The following is a 25,109-nucleotide window of genomic DNA, read 5'->3' as shown; positions in this document are numbered from 1 at the left end:
TTATTTTTTGTTGAAAGATTTGACTATGCACCCTGTTATTTGACTTAATCTAATAAATATGGACTCATTTTATTTATATATGGATCGTTTATATATTTGTTACAGGGTTCCCACTCTCCTTAAAAACTGCTTAATTTTTATCTTGGAACATAAGGGCCCTTAAAAGTATTTAATTTTGGTATAAGGCTTTTAAAAGTGCTTTATTTTTAGCATCACTGTAGTTGACAGGAAAAATTTTTCAGTCTTGCAAAAATATTTAAAACACAAAGTTGTTCTTTTATTACCTAGAATGTGACCATGCCTCCAGAGTAGAGCATTTTAGAGAGACTAGAAGGAATGTGTGCGAGGGGGGCTACAGGCAAGAAAGCATGTTCTTTCATTAATATATTCTTTTGACTAGAATGATATTCTATGAGGAGAATGAATCAATAAAAATTATATTGTGCAGACTAGGGGGATACTGCACATGGAAGAGATTATGCCATTTTTGTGCAGGGGGTGGGCAGTTAGTTCTAAATAGAAGACCCACATTAATCGTTGAAATCGTTGAATTCAAGAAATTTGGTTCTATTGGTAGCACACGTGCTTATAGGAACAAAATAAAGCCCTAAGTTAAGAAGTATCAGTAAAATTTTTGAACTAGAATCCATTACGAAAATTAAACAGATTGTTACATAAAAATTTAAATCTACTCAATTTCAAAAAAGTCCTTAATTTTTTCAAAAAAAAGTCCTTAAAAGTGCTTAGTTTTTGCTTTGTTAAAAGAGTGGGAACCCTGTGTTAGCTTATGTAAGCAATTCATATTTAATTAAGTTAAACTAATTTATATTAAAAAATTAGTATCACTCAATTAAGTTTTACAATCTTATTGGTGCTTATCTTTCTCATAATTAATTTTTAATCAATGGTAATATGTTGGGTTTTAATTGTTTATTGCATTTTTGTTTTCAAAAATGTTCTTTAGTTGATCAAATGCGATTTAACTTTAATTATTCACTGATTATTTATATATATNTGGTCCTACATGTTTTTAGCAGGTATATATATATATATATATATATATATTGCCCAGTAAATTTCTTTAGTCTTATTTTTCATTTCAGTCAAGTTTTTACTTCTGGCAATTTATTATTTGATGACATCATCTGATTTTTTTAAATAAAAATAATTTATTAATGCTTTTTATTGATGATTTTATTAACATTTTTATTAAATATAAATTTTGGTGAATTTTTGTTTATTTTGAGTTTTTATTTATTTATTTTTTTAAATTTCGGAGTTTTTACGCAAATTCACATAGGAAAACTGAAAAAGTGAAGCAAAAAATCTCTTAATTTTGCATATAAACCCTGAGAATTATATACTTACTCAGGGTTGCCACTCCACAGAGAGAATAGGTAAAACCTGAAAAATACAGGGAATTTAAAAATCACCTAAAATAACAGGAAATTTGAGTTTTTCTTTACAAACTGAGAAAATGCAGGGAATTTTGTTTTTTATTTTTGTCTTTTAAATAATGATGACCACTCAAAGCGACTATGGCCACTATGTGATATTTAAGGATGATATTTCAACTATACTAAACTATCTAATTTGCTTATAGCTTTATTTAAGTATATTCTGCTGTTCTTTTTTTTTCTATTTTCCTCTAAGTTTTTCCCACAATTAAAACATCTTTTAAAAAATTGTAACATCTCAAAGTGCAATTTATGGGATATTTATATATAATATTTCAGCTTTATTAAATTATTTCATTTACTATAGCATTATTATTATGTTCAGCTGTTCCTTTTTCCAGCTATTATAACTTAGCCCAATATTCTTCATACAAGAGAGTACAGTGATTCTCTTATTATATCTTGTGCATAATACGTACAGGGAATATTTTATGAAGATTTGAGTGGCTACCCTACTACTACACTATTTTGAAGTACATCCTACTATGTGGCATTTTTTTTTTTACCCTCTAATCATTGAATCTTCTGGTATAGAAATTTTCTTGCTACACTTCCATTCATTAACGTGAAGAAACCACTTTTTTGATACATCTGAAAGCTTAAAAAGAGTGGGGGGGGGGCTAACTCTCAGAAGGTTAAAGATCAGACAAGAAGACAAAATTAGCTGTTATGTTGCAAGATCTGCCATGGAATGAGATGGGTGTTAACCGAATGAACCGGCCCGTCTAGACCCGAACCTTATCCAGAACATCCTGTTTGAATGGAATCACCGAACAAAGAGTATTACAATGGTTACTGACATCTGTCAGCAGAAATCTGTCTAGGTTTTACCTATTTTGTGAAACCTATTTTGCGAAAATTAAAACTTATATTAAAAAATCAACACAAAAATATGGATTTATTGTTTCTTGAGGGATACAAAAATAAAATTTTAAGAAAAAGTATTTCGAGAAACTACCGTTTTTCCTAATTTGGCTTGGACAGAACCTGGTCTGTAAGTACTTCGAACCCCTGTAATTGAAAAGAAAAGCAAAATTGATTCATTTTCAATAATTGGCTAAGAAACTAACAGACTAAACCCTTTGTGGCATGCTCTCTCCACGTCCTCGTTTGTTGGTATTATTTTCCTTCTCAGATGTTCTTTCATCAATTTCATGTGGTTGTTTCATCCCTAAATGAGGCAATCCTACTCATGCTAGAGTTTTCCTGGACAGTCCATTTAGTTAAAGTTATTGACGCTATAAAAACCTCTCAACGTGTCCTGAAAGGGCCTGTAAAAACTTCCATCCAAAATAGTGCATTATTTAGACCAATGCCTGTGTTAGTTATGATATATATGCCTAAAAAGTAGTGATGGAATTTCAGTTCTTAAATATTCAATTTAACTGTTCATCTCATAATATGCTTGGATCAAGTTCTTTTCAATGATTAATTGAAAGAAATATAAGTTGAAAAATTTTGTTAGTTTTAAGTGTTTGGCACCATTTTTTTAGGCACACATGTCATGTAAGCATGGGTATCCAATAAATAGTCATTTTATTCCTGTCATTTTATAAAATAGTTATTATTTAGAACTAGAGAATGTTATACTGCAAAAGAAAATTCTCCTTCATTACTAATTTAAAAGAAAGAAAAAGTTCAGGCAAACCTAGAGTAAGTCATAAAGTTTCAATTGCTGAAAAAAATACTTCAAAATATTAAAATACAAACAAATCATTAGAAGAGAAATTCTCCTTTGTGTAATCCTAAATTATCATCTCATTATTTATTTTTATTTGAATATTTTAAAATTTCCTTTTCCTTATTTGAAACTTCATGGCTTACTCTAGGTTTGTCTGAACTCACTTTTTCTTTCTTTTAAATAAGTTATGGAGGAGAATTTGGGAGGAAAAGTTTCTCCCCCGGTATGGTGTCCTCTTAAACTCTATTCGATATATTTCTTTGTGCATATATATATAACTGTATTATATTATTATTTTGTGCTTAGGCTGTCTAAATGTACTGCAATAAACATGTACTTATTAAGCATAAAACAATCTTTTTAAATTAAAAAGTTAAGTAAGAACTTTGTTCAAATACTTGATTTATTGAAAGTAGCAATAATAATTCGTCCTCTCCCTGCCCATGGCAAACTGTACCTCAATGAAAGCCCTGTGGCAGAATTTTTTCGGGCTTTCTGCGACTTCTCTAATACCTTTCTGCAAGATATTTAACAATAACAGATATACATGTTACTAATTTAAAGAAATAGAAGCGTTAACTGCAAAAAAATTAAATACATAAATAAATAAAATTCGGATCAAATAAAAATATTTTTTTAATTGAATGTGATTTTTATAATCTGATATTATGGGCGATGTTCTTGCATTTTGTAGAAAGATAACACTAATTATTTTTCTTTTTAGATAACACACTAATTATTTCCTTTTTTGCATTTTATAATTCATCATCACATTAAAAAAGTAAAATCTTAAAATCTGTAACAGTAATTGTCAAAAAAAAGATAGACGACGAAATCACGTGAACGGGACTCTTCAAAAAGGCGTTACTAAATGAGTGTTTTATTTCGAGATTTAGTAGTTGTGGTAAATAATATCGAATTTTAAGAGCTATGTTGAAATCTGTAGTAATAACTGCATGAAAAATTTCCACAGAAAAGAAAGCCAGAAATTTTTTACTTCATTAATATTTATTTTTCATTATTCTCCAATAAGAATAGAAAAGTCACAAGCATTTTTTTCCCACTCTGATTTGTGGGAAAGGCATCTTTTGAATATAATTCTGAAGAAAGGATAAAATCTGAAAATTTCTGCAGAAAAGAAAAGCAACATTTTTTGTTTCCCAAAGGAAAAATCCTTCTGCGAGAACTCAGTAACTTTCTGCAACAATGTCGCTGTGTCACCACGATTCTGCCACGGGGAATGAAAAATTTAGTGTGCTTTTATATTTGTTTTTAAATTCAGCCTTCTATATGAATACAGAGTTAATTTCATTTCAGGCACTGATTGAAGAAGACAGACTTTTAAGTCGAATAGAGACCTTGGAAAGCCAACTTCAAACTTGTGGAGGAAAAGTATTTATTTCAACAATTTTAATTATTGTAATGTGGGTATTAATAGGATGTTTCTTATTGAAGTCCTGCAGGACTTATTATTAAATACTTTTCTCATGAGTGAGTTGAGTTGTTTTTACAGATCTTAATTTAGAGTGTCTGTTGACCACAAAATGATGATGATGCCATTAAAATGACTTAAAGTGAGTGCTTCTTACAAAAACCAGAGTCATGAAGGATTTTCGACCAGATGCATAGGTGCCCCTCTTTAGTCCTGGGGACCGAAATCAGTAGATTAAGTTTCATAAATTTATCTCTCTTTTTTCCTTTCGTTTTCTTTTTTTAATAGTAAAATTTCTGTTTTTCCTTAAAAACGTAAAAATTTTTTTACATTAAATGAAAGTAAAAATTATATTTTAAAGTGAACATTGTTGATTTTCACAATTATTGTGAAAAAATCAAGTAATGATCTAGCTCATTATTGAAAAAATGAGATTTAACTTCAACGCCTGCTTGCTTAAACAGAATTTGTACTATTGTTGTACCTAAATTTTCTTGTTTTTATTTTTCCATAATGTTTTGAAATGTTGGACTAAGTTAAATTGAGATTATTATTATTATTTTTTTTAAAAATAAATTATAGAGATAGGACAAAAAATAAATAATGCTAAAGTCAAAAATAAGTAGAGATATGTATAGCTTTAAGAGAGAATTAGTTGTTTATTATTCAGTGATTGATGTAAAAAATAAATTAATGAAGTGAAGAAAAAAACTTGATTTAATACATAATTTCTCTTCATAGACAGGCACATTTTAGAGTGGGTGAGTTTCTGAAAATTCTAGTAAACAACTCTAGATTGTGTTAATTGATCAAAAAAAAATAAGTTCAATCTTAAATTATTTTTAGAGTGGCACCCATAAAGATGGAAATGTGGTAATCTTTGTGTTTTCTTAACTTTCCTGAAAAGCAATCAATTTAATACTAAGTCATAACCAGTGCCTTAGCCATTGCAGCTCTTACTGATATACAAATTAGGCAATGCGAGGATAAGTGATAATAAATTCCAAATATTGTTTGCCTGTCTTATATCTTGAATATGTATTTGCACTATCATAATACATATGTATAAAAAAATGTAAAGAACTTTTTCCCCTTGATAACTTGGTAATATATAGGATGAAAATGTTATATGCCTAAAGTTAAAGTTATTAATGTTAAGAATTTAGTAATATATTCTTTAATTTTATTTTAGCAATTATTATCGTATACTTATTTATCTGCTTTTAGTGTAGTCTGAAACTCATGTGATTACAAAAAAGACATAAAAACAAGGAATCAAATTTATCATTTCTGCTCCTAGTAAATTATTAATTACATAATCATATAAAACCAAATTTGTTAAAATTGTGTTTCCTAAAAGCATCTAATAAAAATTTTTAAAAAAAAGAAAAATCTTATTTAAGTCAAAATACTTTAATTTTAGAAGGAAAAATGAATTAAACTAAACTCAGTGACGCGACAGCCCATAGAGGGCCAAGGCCTACTGTGCAAAAGCAGATGTTCCGATTAGGTGGTCAGCCGAACGCGAAACCCCCAGTGTTTAGTTCCCAAGCAGGCTTGGTACTCATTTATCAACTCACTGAAGGAATGACAGGCTGAGTCAACCTTCCCCGGCCTGAGGATCGACCCCAGGACCTGTGGCACAAGAGCGCGAAACGCTACCACTCAGCCTCTGGGTATCAAGGAAAAATAAAGGAAACAGATTTTTTATTGATTTAAGTCACTCTTTTTTTAATGCAACCAACTTGTAATCTGCAGAACATACTGTAACTTGTAATCAACTTGTAATCTGCATTGTAGTTTTTCGGAAGTGAAATCTTTTTGAATTTTAGTTTTATCATCAAGTCTCTTTTTTTTTTCCTTTATAAAAATATTTATTGTCGAACATGTTTTCTTCTCGTGTGTATTGTTTAAAAATTAAAAGACTTATACTATTCAGTGTTCGAAATTAACGGTAGTTCGTTGGTCAGAGACCACTAAAATTTGGCCTAGACCGCCATAAAATAATTATCAGTGGCATCCGAACTAGTGATTCATGTAACAGAATAGTATGTCGATTTGGTGCTATGATTTTCAGGGACTTATTTGTGACAGTGTTTTCCTAATTTTTTTTTTTTTAATGATGGACTCTTGGGGTCTATTTTCCGTTAGCCTCAGAATTGCTACTCTCTTATGGTTACCCAGTTTGCACCTGTGGCTGAGCCACGACAGTAGAGTAGCGTTGCCCACGTCATACAACCACAAACCCATTTATAGGGCAGGTTACAGTCACACAATCACACAGAAGAAAGGACATAAAACACAGAGAGAGAGAAAGTTGCGTCCATGCCTACGGTGGGATACAAACTCACAACCACTTGCCCTATAGTCCAGTACAGAAACCCCTAAACCAGTGTTTTCATCATTTAAGTAGCATATTTTAATTTGATTACTGCATTACACAATACTCCTTTTGTAAATTTAACTAAATTTTTAAAAATAAATTCAATAGAGACAAGTTAACAAACCAGCTAATATGTTGTAATATCTTTCAGTAACTGGTCCTGGATCAAATTATCTTAATTTCTTCTTCCTGCTATTGATTTAGTTCAATAATATCATTCTGCTACACTGTTATAATATACTGTAATCAACTCAGAAGAGATAGTGTTGGTTGAGGGTTATTTTGAAAGAATAAATTTTTTTGTTAAAATTTCAAATAACAATTATGAGTAAAAGAGAAAAGGATAATTTTTTCCCCCTAATTCACTTTCAGAATGTTACTGAAGAAAAACTGAAAGATGATGTTGTAAAATTGCAAGAGGATAAAGACAAATATCAACTAGCTGCAAAAGTGAGTGATTCTTACTAAATTCATTCATTCTTTCCTCCAGTGATGTTTTTCATTACCATCTACTATATAAATGAAACAGAATGTTTATATGTGTGCATGTACCGCATATAAATCCACAATTCTGAACCAATCTGCACCAAATTTTAAGTAAATACGTTCGAAGACACTGGACTTAACTGACTACCTTAAAACTGCCCAATAACTAGTTCACGCTACATCCCGAAGAATGAGTTTTCTATAAGATATGATAAATATTTTATAATAACGATTTGCTAGCTTTTATCTTTAATCATATGTTGTGTTTTCACAAGTAAAATCAATGTTAATAATTTAGCGGTGTATGGTGATAATGTCACAGAAGTCGTATTTTAAAACCGTGTGTTTCTTTTATTGATGCTTGCATGTTTAAAGTGTGTCTCGATAAGCTTAAATAAGGGAAAGTGCAAAAATTAATGAAACAAAATTTAAGTTATCTAAGTTATGGTAAATTCTGAATATCATAGTATAGTTAGTTGAAGTTCTAACTCAGTATAACTTCTAGCAAATCTGATATTACCAAGCTGCACCGGAATATGCAACAAATAATAAAAAAATAAAAGTTGTATAATCAGTGCCATCAATGTGTAAAAGGGTGATATTATGGTACTTGTCCGTTTTGGAAGGCAGTATAAAGTCTACTTCCATGGTACCTATTTTATTAAAAAATTTATAAGTATACTATTCCAAATCTATGCATACATATGTATATCACTGAAATTTATCGAAATGAATCAAATTAAAAGTAAAATAAGAAAAGATGCTAACCACATTTAATCAAGAACATGTTTTATAAAAATTGACATTTGTTAAATATAATATTTTATTCAAATCTCTTTACTAAATTAACTACAAATTAGCAGACAACTTAAAAAGAAACATTGTATTTCGTAATTGAAAAAGAAAAACGATGTTGAATTAAAATAGAGAAAAATCATGAATGAAATTTGTGTTACGCTTGCCTAAGTCAAGTTCCTTGTAATTTTACCAGAAATTTGCATTAATCGCTTCATTTAAATTTTTTTTTTGTATTTTATTAAATGAAAATAATACAAACTTTAGATTTCACAGTAGAAAAATATGTAGATTAATATGGTATATCAATCATATCTGCTATACTGTTCTATTTTTTATTATTACTTTTAATAATAAATTCTATTTTTTTGTTACAAAAGTATATAATTTTCAACTTCTTTTTGGTTGGGCTATCTAAAGTTTAATAAGTAGGTTTTTATTTCGTTACAAAAGATAGCTTTAACACACACACAGTTGAACCTCATTAACGCGAAACGGCTTAACGTGAAGTATCACTTTACATGAAACTTGTGTTTGGCCTCGTGAGTCAGCAATCAATTATTGTTGTATTTTGCAATGTTGAACATGAAATTTTCAAGCTTATTATCGCTTAACATGAAAGGAAACTGGATACAGCACAGATAATAAGTATGTAAATAAAATCCCAATCATTCATTTTGAGAAATGCTATTTCTATTTTCTTCCATTGTTAGAAGTAGGCAATGGGCAAATAAATAGTTAAAATAAAATAGTTTAATAAAGTAGTTAAAACTTTTAAGCTTATTTTAATTTTTTTTTGCTCATAATAGTATTGTTTGAATACATTAATATAGTACACAAAATGTAATAAAAGTACTTAATAAATTGTTTTCATGTTGTAACGGATAAGATGAAATTCGGATAACATCAAGTAACAATGATAGTCCTGCCGATTTTGTGTTGACGAGGTTCGACTGTATATATATATATTCAAAGTGTTTCACTGGAACTCTTAACATTAAATGAGTTATCTTGTTTTCCTTTTTCTCATTCTTGATATTATTTATTTAGGAATCTCTGAAAAAAGTTTTACAAGAAAAACTGGAAGCCATCAGGAAAATTCAAGATTTGGAAGTTTGTATTTTTTTTAAGCTTCATCACTTTTCCATGCATTCTTATTTTTTTACAAATGATTTTTCAATTCTAGAGTTTATAAATTATGTTTTTAATATCAATATTTTATTGCATTATGCTTAGCAATTTCTTGTTAAGAGTATTTATTTATTAGTTTTACTTATTTTCAAGAACTCTCTAAGCAATACTGAAAATGAATGCAGCCACTTAATGGATATAAATCAGAAAAAAGAACAAGAAATTGAACTCTTGCTGGATAAAGCTGCTGAAAATGAGAAAGAAATAGGAAATTTAACTAAAAAACTGGAAGTAAGTTGTTTGTTATTTAAGTTTAAGTAACTTTTCATCAAAATGAACTTAAAAGCCTGACTTCGGTTAAAGATATTAAATTCATTTTAGAACGCAAAAATAATATGCTAGACATTAAATTAGAATTCTTCATTATACTCTTCAAACCACTCCAGCACGTATCCAGCTTTGTAAATTTTTATAAAAATAAGTTAACTTCATTTATGCTAGTTTCGGTCTCTCGTAATGAGAAAATATACATCATTTGCTTCTGCAGTTCATTCCCATAAATAAAATTAAAATAACATTATATATTCTTTAACTACTCCATTTGAGAAAATTAGGACACTAAACATACCAACACTTTATCTATACCTATATCTACCATAGTCGGTCAAATGAACTTCATGTTTCTTAGTTAAATGTATGAAACATGAATGTTAGGAAGGAAATAAACTAAAAAAACTTTATTATAATTAAACAAAATTGTATATTGCCTATTTTGTATGTATTACGAACACAAAATAAGAATTTTTAATTCCTTGCTCAACACATTTTTTACATATACTGGGAGTTTCCATTGTACATTTTCCGCAAATATATTTCTTCCAATTATTGTTATTTCTATAATTCTTATAATTAATATTATTTCTTCTAAGAATTTGCAATGTCTTGATTGTTTCGACATTTTTCTGGGTAAAAACGATCAGTTAGTTAGAAATGAGGTAAATCTATCAAAATAAAATATAAACTACTTACCAAAACATTTAGTTTTTGTCACCTTTTCTTACACAAAAATGTCAATCAAAAAGTTTAGGTACTTTCTTGAAATTTGTATTCACAGTTATTCTGATTGAACTAACTACTCAACAGTCTTTGCAGAAATGTGCAACTCATCGAATGCAATACGCGAACACGCATTACGTCGTATTTTCTGATCCGATAACCTTATAAAGCAATAAATTGTTTTTCCCGGTCGAATGACTGGTTGTGGTAGAAATAGGTATGCCACAAGTATTATTCAAAACAAACAAAATACAGAAGAAGAAAAATAATAGAATATTAACTGTATATAATTGTTAGAAAAAGTCATGAAGTCAAATGTGCAAAAACAATTAGATGAAACGCAAAAGTTCTTAAACGGCCATTTGACCGGTTGTGGTATGTTTAGTGTTAATGTATTTTTCGAAAATAACTTAACAAATTTAAATGATAAAATGAGTGTTAAGAAAGTCATCTTAACACTGATCCAATTGCTTTGTCAGTTTTTTACACACAGAAGAATTTTTCCCAATTTAGAAATTTTTTTAACAATTATATAAGAACAAGGGCTCAGTTTCTATCCAAATAGCAATGCTATCGATCATAAGCATTCGAAATTGCTGTGACTGAGGGAATGCTAGGAATGTTTCAAACTTTTCGGCAGCCGAGATTGTCGCAAGAATATCATTATATCTGTATGTCAAGAAGACAAATAAAAGACAAAAGTTTCCTTACTAAACGATTTATTTTAAAAGCTGATAGACAAATATAATGTACTCTCGCAAACAGAGTAACAAATGAGCAATGAAAAGAAAATACAAAATAATCAGCTTCAACAGAAGCTTAAATACTCTTGTTTAACAGATCTGGGATGATATCATGATCCATGCATTTACAACCAACAGCAAATCAAAAGAAACCGGCCAAAGCCCCTCGTACCGTGACGTTACCGACGTAAGTTAAATGCATGAGATATTCCTCTTTGACAGAACTGACTAAGATCGAAACTTTACTTTTTTATTTTTTTTATTTTACAATCGATCAAAATAGAAAAGCCTTTTTAGCATTTATTTAGCTAACACTTTTTTCTAAATAAAAATGCCATTTATAGATCTAATTAACTTAATACATTGGAACAGGGGTCCCCAACCTTTTTGTACCTAAGAGCAAATACCAGAATATCGGTCGAATGGCGGGCACCATTTATTTTTTCAACATAAATTTATAGTTGATAGACATAGTAATAATACACACTACATATAGGGGAGAGTCGGGTAGTCCCGCCCACTTAAGGAGTATTGCTTATATTTCTGTATAATATTGAGTAATAATCAATATTTTTGTATGTTTCTATTGTTTTATCATCTAATTAAATAATGCAAAAAGAATAAACCAAAAAAAGAATAGTTTAACTTTAAAAAATAGAAATTGAAAAATTTGACTACTGTATTCAACATATTTTCAAAACTATTGTTTACCATGTTACCAGCTGCATAAATACTTGAAACTTTGAAAATAATCTTTTTTTAATATAACAATTAATGTCCGATGACCCATTGACCTGAAAAAATATTCTATACATATGAAATTGACAGTAGGCGGGGGTACCCGACACTCCCCTAATGCACAAAAAATTTAATTTTAAAAATTAATTTACCATATGAATATAAATAGTATTAATATCCTTGTGTAAAATAAATTATTGCTAAATTGCTTTCAAAACATACGAAGCATAAAAATTATTTATAAAATATATGAAATGCAGTTAATGTGATCTTAATTGCATTTCACTGGCCAGCGCTTCATAATTGGGAGAATATGATGAAATTCCTGCTCGCAGGCAATCGCCAAGGTGTTCATCTGTAAGTCGGGATCTATATTTTGATTTTATGATATTCATTATCGAAAACAATGATTCAAACAAGTATGTGGAACCTAAAAACGACTTTATTTTATATGCTGTTGTGACAATCGAAACCACCTGCCAACGCCATCTATGGGACTCAAATAGAGCAGTTCTAAGTTAGTTTAACTCCATCTCTCGAACCGAAAACATGTAGGCTTCGAATTCCCCCCACTTAAGTTTCGTTTTCTCCCTGATTATATTAATGCTTTATTTTGTGTTGTTTTGTGACTTGTAACTTACAATTTTATGTCCTTTGTCCCATTAAAATTCCTTAATCACAACGTTGATTAGAATTCTTTAAGTCGCATGGCACCATACTGCTCCTTCTAAGAATGGAATTTATTTCTGTCAACTATATTACAGAATTTCTCATCTGATATAATAGTTCGGAGGATAATGTCATCCTGAAGATCCAAAACTTCTATCTCCCCTTCTTCTCGCCTTGCTTGAAGAAATTCTGAAATGTATGTTGTTATTACGGTATGTTTATTTGGTTGGTAAAAGGATTTACAAAAAAGGTGATCAATGGCACGATTATATTAAATTGTTGAAAGCGCTTTTTAAATTGATCTTGGAGCGTTGATAAGCCAATTTCACTGTCACCTATCATTTTTTCATGTTTGGAAAATGCACAAGAGACTTCATTTTGAAATGTGATGTACACAAAAATAACTTATCTCTGAACGAGCCCCTGTCATTCTTGCTATATGTTTGTCCTTTCCCTGCAGCTCCAAGTTTAAATTATTTAGTTTTTCCGTTATGTTGGTTAGGAGAGATAAATCTGCGAGGCAAAGAAGATCTCTTAACTCTAAAAATATTTTATTTGAAATATAATTTTTTATTTCTTCAATTAAATGTAGAAATCTATCAAGTACTTTGCCTTTAGTAAGCCAGCGTACTTCAGTATGTATTTGCATAGCATTTTAAGGGAAAATGGAATTATTTTATCGTAGGGCGCAAGCAGCGGGCGCACCTAGATTGATCGACGGGCACCATGGTGCCCGCGGGCATAGGGCTGGAGACCTCTGCATTGGAACAAGTGTTGGTTTTTAAAGATGAAGGTTGAACTGTATATGTATTTCATTGTTTGTAGGTTTTTTATATTCGTAGGTAGTAAGAGTTGTGAATGAGGAAATAAGATTTCATAACTTTGAAAATTATTATAAAAACATTTATTTCAAATAATGCTTCAAACTTACGAGTTAATTTAATAAAGACATCTTCAAACTACCTATTGAACAAATAACTTATTCATTTTTCTGTAATAAAAATTGATATTTAAATCATTTTAGTCATTTCAAAGAGTTTCCCTAGTAAAAGTTACTGGATTTTCTCCCCTTTTGTATCAGCAACTACGCATGCTGTTATTAAATATGCATAAATTTCAAGCCGAAAGTGAGTCCTTCAAAATCATAGTTTTTGTCAGCAATATTTCCAGCCAAAATTATAATCTTCAGTTTTATTGTTTTTGTGAAAAATTGAAAATTATGTATCTATTAAAAATTAAATGTATGTATACTGGGTATTGATAAATATTCAATGCATCTTTAAAAAAAAAATTGTCATGATCATTATTTTTTTTTTTTAAAAATTCTCATTTTCAGGTAAAGAAAAATTTTTACAAGTGAAATAATGTTTCTTTACAGGAAATCGAAGAAAAGTATCAAAATCTTATAAATCAAACAGCAGAAGATAAAATCGTGCAGGAAACAAATGCTGAGGAAATGCGAAAAGGGGAACAATTGCTATCTACAAAAGTATGGAAAAGCTTTTTAATTAAGACTAATTTGATTGTAATATCTTTAGTTCCATGGTTTTTAGTTGTTTATTTTAGTTATTTTTTATTTAACTTGTTTATGATTGGTGTAGTTTGAAATTGTTTGTGCTAATATATCTTGATTGACTATACATTTATTTAAGAGCCAGTTTGCATTGGAAATCTGAAATTTTTTTTTTATCTTTCTTTTTTTTCCATGATGTTTTGAAAATTTCAATATTTTTTGTTCGATATTATAGCGACTAGTGATTTTTTACTTGCGCATTTTAATTAATAAACACTAGTGACATGCTTTATTTGTGCGATTTCATCATCAAACTAAGTAATTGTTTGAATTTTTTTAAAACATTTTTTGTTATGATTTAGAAAATCCCCCTGTGACAGAATTTTTTCGACCTATCTGCTACAAAACTCTCTAGCATTATAATTGTTCTGCAAGATACAGTTAATAATAATGAACATATATGTTACTAATTTAAAATATCAAAAGTGCTATGTTTATATGGAAAAAAAACTTCAAAATTTTTTTAATAGAACGTTTAATTATTTTTTATTTTATCATGAATGATATTCTCACATTTTGTTGGGGGGGAGGGGGGACTAGGAACGCACAAAATAGTTCCTTCTTCTCATTTTGTAAATAATCATATCAATAAACAAAAAAAAATTAAAAATTAGAAAATCTGTGGTAGTAATTGCATAAAAAAAAAGGGGAGGAAAGATTGACAACGAAATCACGCGATTCGGATTCCTCTAATACGTGTTTCAATTCGAGATTTGGTTGTTGTAATAAATAATATCATATAAAAATATTGGATTTAAAAACTATGGAGAAATCAATAGCAATAAATGCCGGAAATTCGATACAATTATTGCCTTAAAAAGTAAATGCTCAAATGCACAATTCGAATTTTCCATATTGTTTGAAATATATCGGGATGTGAAAATCAATATCAAAACTACCGAAAATACAATTGAAGCATTACATTGATTTATGATACTGTCGATGTAAATTGAGTGCATCAAAATGTGATTATCAAATTTTATGATTCAATCTAAATTTCAGTGGAAAAGAAAAGTAATTTTTTTCACTTTTCAAAAGAAAAATCTTTCTTCAAGAACTCTAAAGTTCTGCGACAATGTTGCCGTGGCGCTGTGATTCTGCCGTGGGGAGAAACTCGAATATTTTTAATTTGACATTGTTAAGACTTGCGCAAGTATCGAATGGCGCATTTTAAACTTCACTTTTAATGTGCTTTATTTTTAACAATTTTATTGTCAATCTACATTATTTCTCTGCTGTCAGTAAATGCGTGGGAAACCATTTTGATCTGCCTACTTAGGGTGCGCAGTATTGTTCCTCGTTAAACTGTTCTACTGTAAAGTGCTCAACTTTGCATGCAGGTTGTGGAGCTACCAAAGTGGAAGAGCCATCCCCTTTGCAGAGGATCAAATATGTTGTGATGGCATGTTTTTGGGCGATCCTCGGAGATGTTGCCAAGACCATCACCAATAGCCCTTTATGCAGGTCTATTGCGACCTAAATAAAATACCTACCAGTTATTTCTCAATTTCGACATTTTTAATACAATATTGTTATAACACGAGAAACTCGAATGTGTGTTATAACCCCCTTGTCACGGTTCTCCAGCTACCAGCTCCTTGGAGTCAAGCAAGGGAAAAAAATGCCAAATAAGGGAATCTTTTTTTCTTTCTTTTTCATGTATACCTCTGCGCCAAAAACGACCCTGCAATCGTCCACGCATTTTCACCTGTGGAACGATTCCACTTTCGATGCAGGGAAGAAGGGAAACATTTAGGATGGAGTTATTGAACTTAATATAAGAAAATGAAAGTTAAAAGAAATGCAAAATGAGATAAATAAAATTAAAAACGCGGTGCTCAAAAGAATAAAAAATTTTGCCCTTAATCAAATAAAAAAATTATACAACTTTTAGTTTTTATTTTTAAAAAGACATAGAAATATAACATTAGTTCATTGCTCTATTTTTAGATTAATGCTTAAACTTGATTTGTTCACTAATCAAGTTTTTCATCTGGTTTAAGGACAGCTAACAGATTTGTGATTTTTAATATATGCAGTACTCTTGAGTTATTTTAAGTAAAAAAAAAAATTAACAATAATTTTATCAAAATTTTAATAAGGAACAATTTAAGGGGTCCTTCTCATATCTAATATTTTTAGTGTGATTTGCCAATTCAAAAACTTTAATAAATTTTTTTAAATTTTATTTTAAAGTAATTGATATTAAGAATTTAATGATCACAGAATTATCTAAATTATGAATTGAAAGAAGATACTGTTTACTTTTGACAAAAATGTTTTTTTTTCCCTCAAAATGATTAAATTTTTTTTATAATTATTTGATTAAAGAAGTATTGAACTTAATTTTAATAAAATATTGTCACATTTTTTAATCAAAGATTATTTTTAAGTACATAATAAATTTCCCAGCTTTGAATGTTAAACACATTTGTATCTTTGTGGGGATTGTATTGAATTAACAGTTAAATAATCAATCAAAAGGTGAAGGAAATATAACATTTCATTAATTTACACGTGTAATTATGTATATATTATGTTTGCATTTTGTTTCTGTATAGTTCACATCCTTATCAGTGTTATTATGAAGAAGAAAAAAAATGTAATGTAAATTTTTTTATTTATTGTTAATTTGATAGAGATGGCACTTAGTACATAAAACAGAGATTTTCTGAGCTCCCAGAATTTTTGCATATTTGTTTTTTTCCTGCTTCATTGATTTTTACATTGATTTTAATAAATTTTACATAATCTATTATTGAATTTTTTTAAAAATCTGATTATTTAAATCATTGACTTTGCGATACATGTTAACCTTTTCGAGACAAGCGAGTCATACATGTATTCTTATGGAATCAGAAACAAGATGGAAAAAAATAAAAGCGGTAGCTTAAGTTTGGGCATGGCTAATTTGGCAGCCTTTTTTTGCTTTCACTTTAAATCTAATACATCCAATCTATGTTTGTTAAAAGTGTAACTATATAATTTCTAATTGAACTAAGTATTGGTGATTTAAATAAAGAAAATTACTATTATACCACCCACAAATAAACTGCTATTAAAAACAGTTTGACCACCAGTTTTATCTTTTTTACCGTGACTGTCGCCACCTGGCAATATATACTTTGGGCAGTATATACTTTGGGCAATATATACTTTGTCTTGTTACAATATGTCATTTGACTTCTAATTTACATTAAATTAATTGTGCATAAATTTTTTTTTATAGGTTTTAAAAAGAATTTTTGAAAAATAAATGTATAAACTTGCTTAATATTACCCAATATTTTATTACATTTTAAATTGCTAAATATTTTTCTTATTGTTTAATGTTATTTTGTTTAGTTGTTTTCTTTTATGTTGGTGTTTGAAACGATATTATCAATTCATTTACTATGAGAAAAAAAATTAGATTTTTATGTTCTATTAAAATAATTTTTATTGATTTGTGATAGAAGCTATTAGTTCAGCGCTATCAAAGTAATTTCCAGTTTATAGCTGCAGGCTATCTGTGTATAAAGGTTAAATTATCATGCATGTGCTGCTACAGCGTATTGGGTGCTCTCATTTTTTCTCGACCCTTGTGTGGGAATCCCGTGCATTTTTAAAATATGATTGTGATATCTGGGTGATTCACCTAAAATCTAACAATATCATATCCAAACAAAATTAGTTTGAAATAAAAAGTTGTTACTTTTTATAAAAATTTTTTTTAATTTTCTAAAAGTCACTCTCCCGACTTGGCCGAAGCTTTTCCCTAATCTAATTTAGTTTATTTAAAATTTTTGCACCCCAAAATGTCGATGATAAACAAAGTATTAGTGAACTATATATATATGAAGGTGTAAAATAATATATATATATTTAGTCTTGTACCTGCAGCACTTTATTCCCACCTTTCTGTGGGATTGATTGCTTTGAAGATCTGGATCACATGATGTTCTTATCATTGCTTTAAAGTTATAAACTGAGGTGTTTCTGTTGTTCTCCTGTACAACAGTCTTATTATNTCATAATAATCATTAAAATGTTTTTTTTTTTTTTTTTGTTTTTTTTTAAGTGTATAATATTGTGATGACAGAAGAACTTTTTTAAACCTATCTTAATCCATCTTAATGGCAGACTTTATATATATATTTTTAAAAAAATTTACACTCCTGGCATTTTCTGAACCAAATGATTGACCAGCATCATTGAAGTAGGTTTCCTTTATTTTTCTCTTAAATGCCTTATAAAGAGTAAGTATTAATTGCTTCAAAGCGCTTTTAGTTTTTAAGAATTTGTGATTTTAAAATGTCTGGTTTTTTAGAGCGTCACCTACTTCTATAAATGCTTCCTGGCAATAAGTGTAACTTGGAAATATGGAGATTTGGTGCTTATTTAAGATAATTATAACTTTTAACAATGTTTTTCATGGGTGTGACCAGAAATTAAATGTACATTTGATTCTCAATTTATTTTGATCAATAAAGTAATTTTTAATATTGTTTTTTCTCTCTTCATTTAGAGTTCATTCATTAGAAACCTAAAGTACTCAAAAGTTTTATTATATTTATCAATTTTTTTTTAAAACGCCTGAAATATCTTTTTACATAATGTAAATTTTTTTAAAAAGATAATTTTATTCAGATTTTTTGTAAGAAAGAAATCTGTATAAAAAATTATTCCTGGTTATATTGAATATGTTGTAGAACAGCCAATTTCTTCTTCTTTTTTGTATTGTACTTTATCAGTAAAAATAGTTGTTCTTCCTTCTAGATTGAAGCTCTGAAAGCTGAGAATGACTTTGCAAAGGAACAATTAAATGCGATGAAAGGTAAAATTTTAAATCTTACCAATTTTTTAAAGAATAGTGTTTATTTATCAATCATTAAAAATTTTGACTAGATGATAATGATTTTAATAAATTATTATTATCTTTCATTTTTTTCGATAAATTTCACTTGTCAAAGTCTGCATCATTATAAAAGAAAGTCTAAAAAACGCCATCCATTTTTCTGATTGACCTGAGCTCTGCTTATTTTATTCAATTTCACTACCTCTGTTATTCTTGATAGGTAGTGCCTCTTTCATTAAATTTAGATGTATTACAATGACAACAATTTTGAAATAAATTTAACGAAAAAAAGTAGAAATTTAAGAAGGAAATATTACTAACACATTATCCTTTTGTTACAAATCATTTCCTTAACATGACATATTTTTTAAATAATAATTAAATTAAAGAAAGCAATCATTTCATTATTTTTTTATAAAAGTGTAATAATGATAATTAATTGTAATTAAATTAGTTATAAATGGGACAATTAGAAGAAGAATACAAATAATAAAGTGATTTTCCTTGTTGTACATTGATTGGGCATTTGAGTTCCTTTGTCTTTCCCTTTGAGTGAAACTTTTTTACATTGGAGTGGAAAGAAAACTTTTATTTTCCACCTTAAAGAAGTTTGTTTTCAATTTAGGAACATATTGCCTGCTTCTTTTTACTTTTTTTTTGGTTGTATGTATTTTTTTAGGATCCAATAATTTTTTATGCGTACAGTTCTTTTGAAAACTATATAGTTATATCAAGCTCTTTTCATTTGTTGATTCTGAGGAGCAGTATAAGAAATAAACTATTTCGAAACTTTTTATTAGGTGGAGATTATTATGTTCAGTCTTGTAAATGTAAAAACTTGTATAACTACTAATTACATACCAGGTTTGATTTTAAAACTGGCGTTGCAATTGACTTGTGGTGCATTCTGCACTGTAAAAAGTTCAACTAATAAAATTTACCCTAAGAGGAATCGCTACCTTTTTTAGGTTTTTTATTATTATGGTATATACCATTCCTCTACAAATGATCAATTTAAACTACTTTTAACAAATTTAAAACTTTTAGCTGACTTTGTGATGAGTTATTTCTTAATAACAAAAATAAACTACATGCCACATAATTAAAAAAAAATTTTTTTAATTTCAGTGTCAATTTAGTCAGAATAAAATGCCCATATTCTCATTTTTTATTGACTTTAAAAACTATTTATTTCATACCTTTTATAATTATGTAATGTTCAGATAGAATTGAATTTGTTTGGACAAACATTGCCTGTTAATAATGTCACAATAATGTGAATATACTTAAAAAATATATGAAATGTTTTTTTTTTTAAATTTTAACGGCAAGTGCTCTCTCTCTTTCAAACTCTGCATGTTTAGTTTTTAAAAGTAACTTTGTCCCATTTGAAATTAAACCAAACCTTAAAAGAAAACTTTTTTTTATTGAAATAATTAAAGAATTACTTGAAATAATTATTGAATTGCTTTTTGAACTGTCAACATATCCTGTGCAAGCTATAAAGTATCTGGATTTCTATTTTATTCTAAAAAGCTTGATAGCTATTAAATGGGTATTTTAGAAACTTGAATAGATTTTGTGCTATTTGTGAAATTTTTAACAGCTGTTTTTTTTCTTTTATTTCTATGTATAGCACATTTTGACATTCTTAAAAAGGATCAAACTTTGGATAGTAATGTTGAAGCAAATGGAAATTTATCCACTCATGGTAAGTTAAATAAATGTAGCTAAAATGTGCAGCAAGGTTTTATGGATAATTTACTAGAATTAGTCTTCAATGTACTATATAACCTAGTGTATAAGTCGAATGTGTTTCAGAAATCAGGGCATATACACAGGTTGCTAAGACAGTTATTTGTCGATCTTGAAATATCGTTGCAATATAACCCTAAAGAGGTAGTAAGGAATCAATTTGCCCTTTCAAACACTATTTGAAGATCAAGAAGGCGGTCCATGAAAGCTGATTATGAGAAAAGATGAATTTAAAGACAGGCAGGAGCAGTTTTTCTATAGCATAACCCATCTTCACTGTTAAATAACTCTCGGGAAGAACCAATTTGTAAAAACTTAGTAGTTCTCTAAATGTCGATCCAATTATCTTTTATCTGAGGAAATTTTAAAGACTTAGTTTTTTTAATTTTGGAAAAAATTATTTATATATATATATATATATTTTCCCCCACAGTTGTTAACTTACACACTCGACAAACCAGAAATTCACTATCTCATAATCAAAAGCCAGGGGTGAACATCAGAATATACGTTATCAATTGTGTTTGTATATGCAAGCCCCGTATAGTTCTTAAAAGCATTAAAGTGCAACATTAGGAAAATAATCTGTATTTTAAGTAGTTTATTTTAACACTATTTTTATTTGTAATCTAGTTGCAATTTCAAAGGCTTCAAATCCTTTACAAAGCTTCCCACCTATGACTTGTGCTGCCATCTGCTTATAACTTCAGAAAGAAAAATTAATGCTTTTTTTTAACATAAATGTGGGAACTGTAAAAATGGGATCAAAAAGAGAGAAAAACAGTAGTTTTCTCTTTTATGCCTTCATTTGACTTGTGGGGAGCCACAATACCCCCTCCCCCCAAAATTTTATCAGGATAGATTTCAATGAACGGATACCACTAGTTGGCCATATTTGCAGATCATTCACCGGATTTTGAGCGCTTGTCCACAGTTGTGTGTGTGGTCTCTGCTGTACGGCTTTTAGCAGCCGTGTATGCAGGATCCCGTTATGTGTAAGTTAGACTGAGAAGCAACGTTGTGAGAAGGACAATGACACAGTCATAAATATACAGGCTATCTGGGCACCAGGAAAGTCATGAATTTAGGAATTGAACAAAATTTGTCAAGAAATGTCATGATTTTAACTATTTTTTTAAAAAAAGTCATAGATCTAAGTGGCCGAAAATTTTAGTTTTTAAAATGGAAATTATCCCCCCGCCCTCAATTTCATGGTGGTCCAAATCTCTAAATTTGTAACAAAATCCCCACTCACAGTCATATTTTATAAAAATATGAAATGTATTCATCATGTGCTTTAAAAATTATGGTGTTCAAAGTTCATGTTCTTTAAAAATTATGGTGTATGAAATTATGTTCTTCCAAAGAATGAAAGAAAAAAACATTTCTAGAGCAAATTATCTTTTAAACTTCTGTGGTTTCAGAATTTTTGTTAATCATTTTTTATTTATTTTTTTCATTTTGTTATTTATTTTTTTTATTCTGAAATAAGAACAGAAAAATCAGGAATATTTCTTTCCTTTCTGATGAGCAAGAAATGTATCTTTAGAATATAATTCTGCAGAAAAAAAGAACAAATTATTTGCTTTCATATTTTTTCCGCTATTTTATTGCTTCAACTCTTTCTTTATTCTGTTTTTTAAATTTAAATATGAAGATGCAGAGATTAACAGTTTTGGTTATGCCTCTCATTTCAATTAATATTATTATAATGTTTTTTTTTTAAATTTATTGTTGCGTTTTTGTCAGAGGAAATAGTAATTTTGTTAAGTCATGAAAAATTCTTGGAATTAGTCATGAAAAGTAATGAATTTGAAAATTTAAAATGTAGCAGATGCCCTGCTAATAACTAGTTAACTTTTTTCAATGTGTACCATCCATCAAAGCAGGTGTGTTCGTAGCACATCATCTGCAAGTCAACAATATAAGCAGAGTAGAAATCGACAATACCAACCTTCGTCTATCAAAAGGTACCTTGGAGATTGATTCCAGTTAGCACATCTTATATACTAGGGAATTGATGTTTAATAACCGTAGTGGTAGTTACGCTAGAGATTCAATAAGTTTATTTTTAGTTATAAATACTGAATTTGATTATTTACATGCAGAGAAGTTTATGTCCACCAGTAGGTGAAAATCCCACCCAGATTTCCAATTAAGAAATGGTGTCAAAAATCAAATTAGTTTTAGGTAATGAACTGAATGAATATAAATCTATCCCAAAAATATCTTAATAAAATGTTCTTTTTACAATAAACGACTGGCTCATTATATTATTGATATGACGTTTTACAGTTCACACCTATTTATTTATCCTGTTTCCCAAGTTTTTAACAATGTTGTTTCTCTTATTATTATGGTTCTCATCTTTGCATATTTTTGCTGGGAAATAGTGTCATTTTTTTAATTATGTTAATTTGAAACTAAAGCTTAGAAATAAATTTTTTTATAATTTGTTCAATTGCTTCTTAATTTATGTAATTTGTAGTGACAATTTGAGTGATGTATATTAAATTAAGAAATGTGTTGTGTATTTATCAAATGCTGGGTAGCAAGTTAAAAATTAGCTGCGATTAAATTTAAAAATATTTAACAACTGCATGGGTGCCAATCTTCAGTACTGAGAAAAAAATAATGAGATTAAATTTCGTCAATTAATCTCTTTTCCATTTGTTCTTTAAATTAAAATGTCCTTTTTTCCTTAAAAATATTAATTTTAACAAACATTTTCTATCTATTTTTCCAGTTAATTTTATACAAATATTACATTTTAATAAGAACTTTGTTGTTTTTCATAATTATTGCAAAGTGAACTGATAATGATGTTGCACCACAATGTGAGAATGTGATAGATCGAATTTCAGCACCTGCTTGCTTAAACAAAATTTGTGTTGTGTCTAAATTTGTTAGAGTTTTCGTTTTCCCCTGACGTTTTGAAATGGTGAAGTAAGTTAAGATTTTTTTTATAAATGTATTGAGATAGGACAAGAAATAAATAATGATGAAGCAAAAAATAAAGTAGACATATGAATAGCTTCATGAAAATATTAATGGTTTATTATCCAGTGATTGGTGCAAAAAGATCTACAAGGTTAACTGGAATTTTTATCTTGTTCGCTGTGAAAAAATAAATTAACAAAATGAAAAAGAATAATCAAATCAATCGATTTAATATATGTGCCATTATTATGGAAAGATATATTTTGGAGTCAGTGAGAAATTTCTGAAAATTCTGGTAAACAACACTAAATCATGTCAATTGATCAAAAGATCAGTTCAGTCTTGAAATAATTTTTAAGTAGCAACCATGCAACTGTAGCCAATCCCAAATCACCACCAGCATATACGGATTCAAATATGATGTCACAAAAAAAGGTCGTACAATAAATATAAAGTTTGTCTGGAATTAAGAATCAAAAGAAGTTAATTTATTTTAATGTTGATTAATTTTTCTATTATTATTAAGCACTATCGCGAGATGAATTCCATTATGTGGCAGAAATTCAATATCAAGTTAAGCAAAGAATTACAAATAATAAATTAGATACTTTTAAATTTATCATGAAGGATTACAATTATAAACATTTTTGCTGCACTTTAAAGAAAGGAATAAGAAGAAACCTAGTCTTATCTTCATTTTTGTGGGCCCGTTTTTTCTTCTTTGAATCCCCCCCTCTCTGTCTGCCCCTGTTTCCAAACTACCATCAAAAACTCTCCTCTGTCTTCTCATCTAAAAATTGGCAGGCAAATACATCTTATTTTTTAAATAAGGAGGCCATCTCAAACAGAGAGTCAAGGCAGAAAGAGGCAGGCTGAGACTTATAAAAAAAAGAGAGACTACGGTTTTGATATCGATGATCAAAATGGGCTGCAGGTTGTGAAGTGCAGAACTCTCTATCTATGGCAACACTTTACATGCTTTCACCATTAGTGTGTGGAGAGTCATTACAGAAGGAAGTATGTTAGTTTCTGTCTAGATTTTCGAATAGATTAAAAACTTTTAGGTTAGGAAAAAAACTGAACAACCACTACTACATACTACTGCTTCCATACTACCATCAAAAAACTCTCCTCTACCTTCTAATTGGACAAATCTCTTAACTAAAAATTGCAGGCAAGTACTGCTTATTTTTTCAATAAGGAGGCCATCTTAATCAGCTAGCCAAGGCAGAAAAAGGATGACTAAGACTTTTATTTAAGAAAAACTACACACATTGGTTTCGATACAGCAGTGCAGCCAGAAAAAGTAAATCTGAAAATAGTAGTACAATTTAAATAAAAGAACAAGCTGTGACAAGCAAGTTGTAGCAACACTGTAAATTTATAATTTATTGGTGACCTTTATATGTGGGAATTAATGGAAAAAGGATGGC

At 28.9% G+C, this 25,109-nt stretch overlaps 1 protein-coding gene across 1 annotated transcript in view; it reads left to right on the top strand.

Annotated features, from left to right (window-relative positions):
- The window catches only part of LOC107439106 (Sarcolemma associated protein), a 67,251-nt gene that overhangs the window by 24,191 nt on the left and 17,951 nt on the right, over positions 1 to 25,109 (top strand). The window contains exons 7-13 of the mRNA XM_016051595.2: positions 4,456 to 4,530; positions 7,326 to 7,403; positions 9,285 to 9,347; positions 9,519 to 9,656; positions 13,950 to 14,060; positions 18,903 to 18,960; positions 20,618 to 20,692. Of these exons, the coding sequence (XP_015907081.1) occupies positions 4,456 to 4,530; positions 7,326 to 7,403; positions 9,285 to 9,347; positions 9,519 to 9,656; positions 13,950 to 14,060; positions 18,903 to 18,960; positions 20,618 to 20,692 (598 nt within the window). The remainder of the gene's footprint in view (positions 1 to 4,455; positions 4,531 to 7,325; positions 7,404 to 9,284; positions 9,348 to 9,518; positions 9,657 to 13,949; positions 14,061 to 18,902; positions 18,961 to 20,617; positions 20,693 to 25,109) is intronic.

Source organism: Parasteatoda tepidariorum, chromosome 4 (genome assembly GCF_043381705.1).
Source record: "Parasteatoda tepidariorum isolate YZ-2023 chromosome 4, CAS_Ptep_4.0, whole genome shotgun sequence".
Classification (NCBI taxonomy): domain Eukaryota; kingdom Metazoa; phylum Arthropoda; class Arachnida; order Araneae; family Theridiidae; genus Parasteatoda; species Parasteatoda tepidariorum.
Note: the sequence above shows the minus strand (reverse complement) of the source record. Positions and strands in the feature narration are given on the sequence as shown.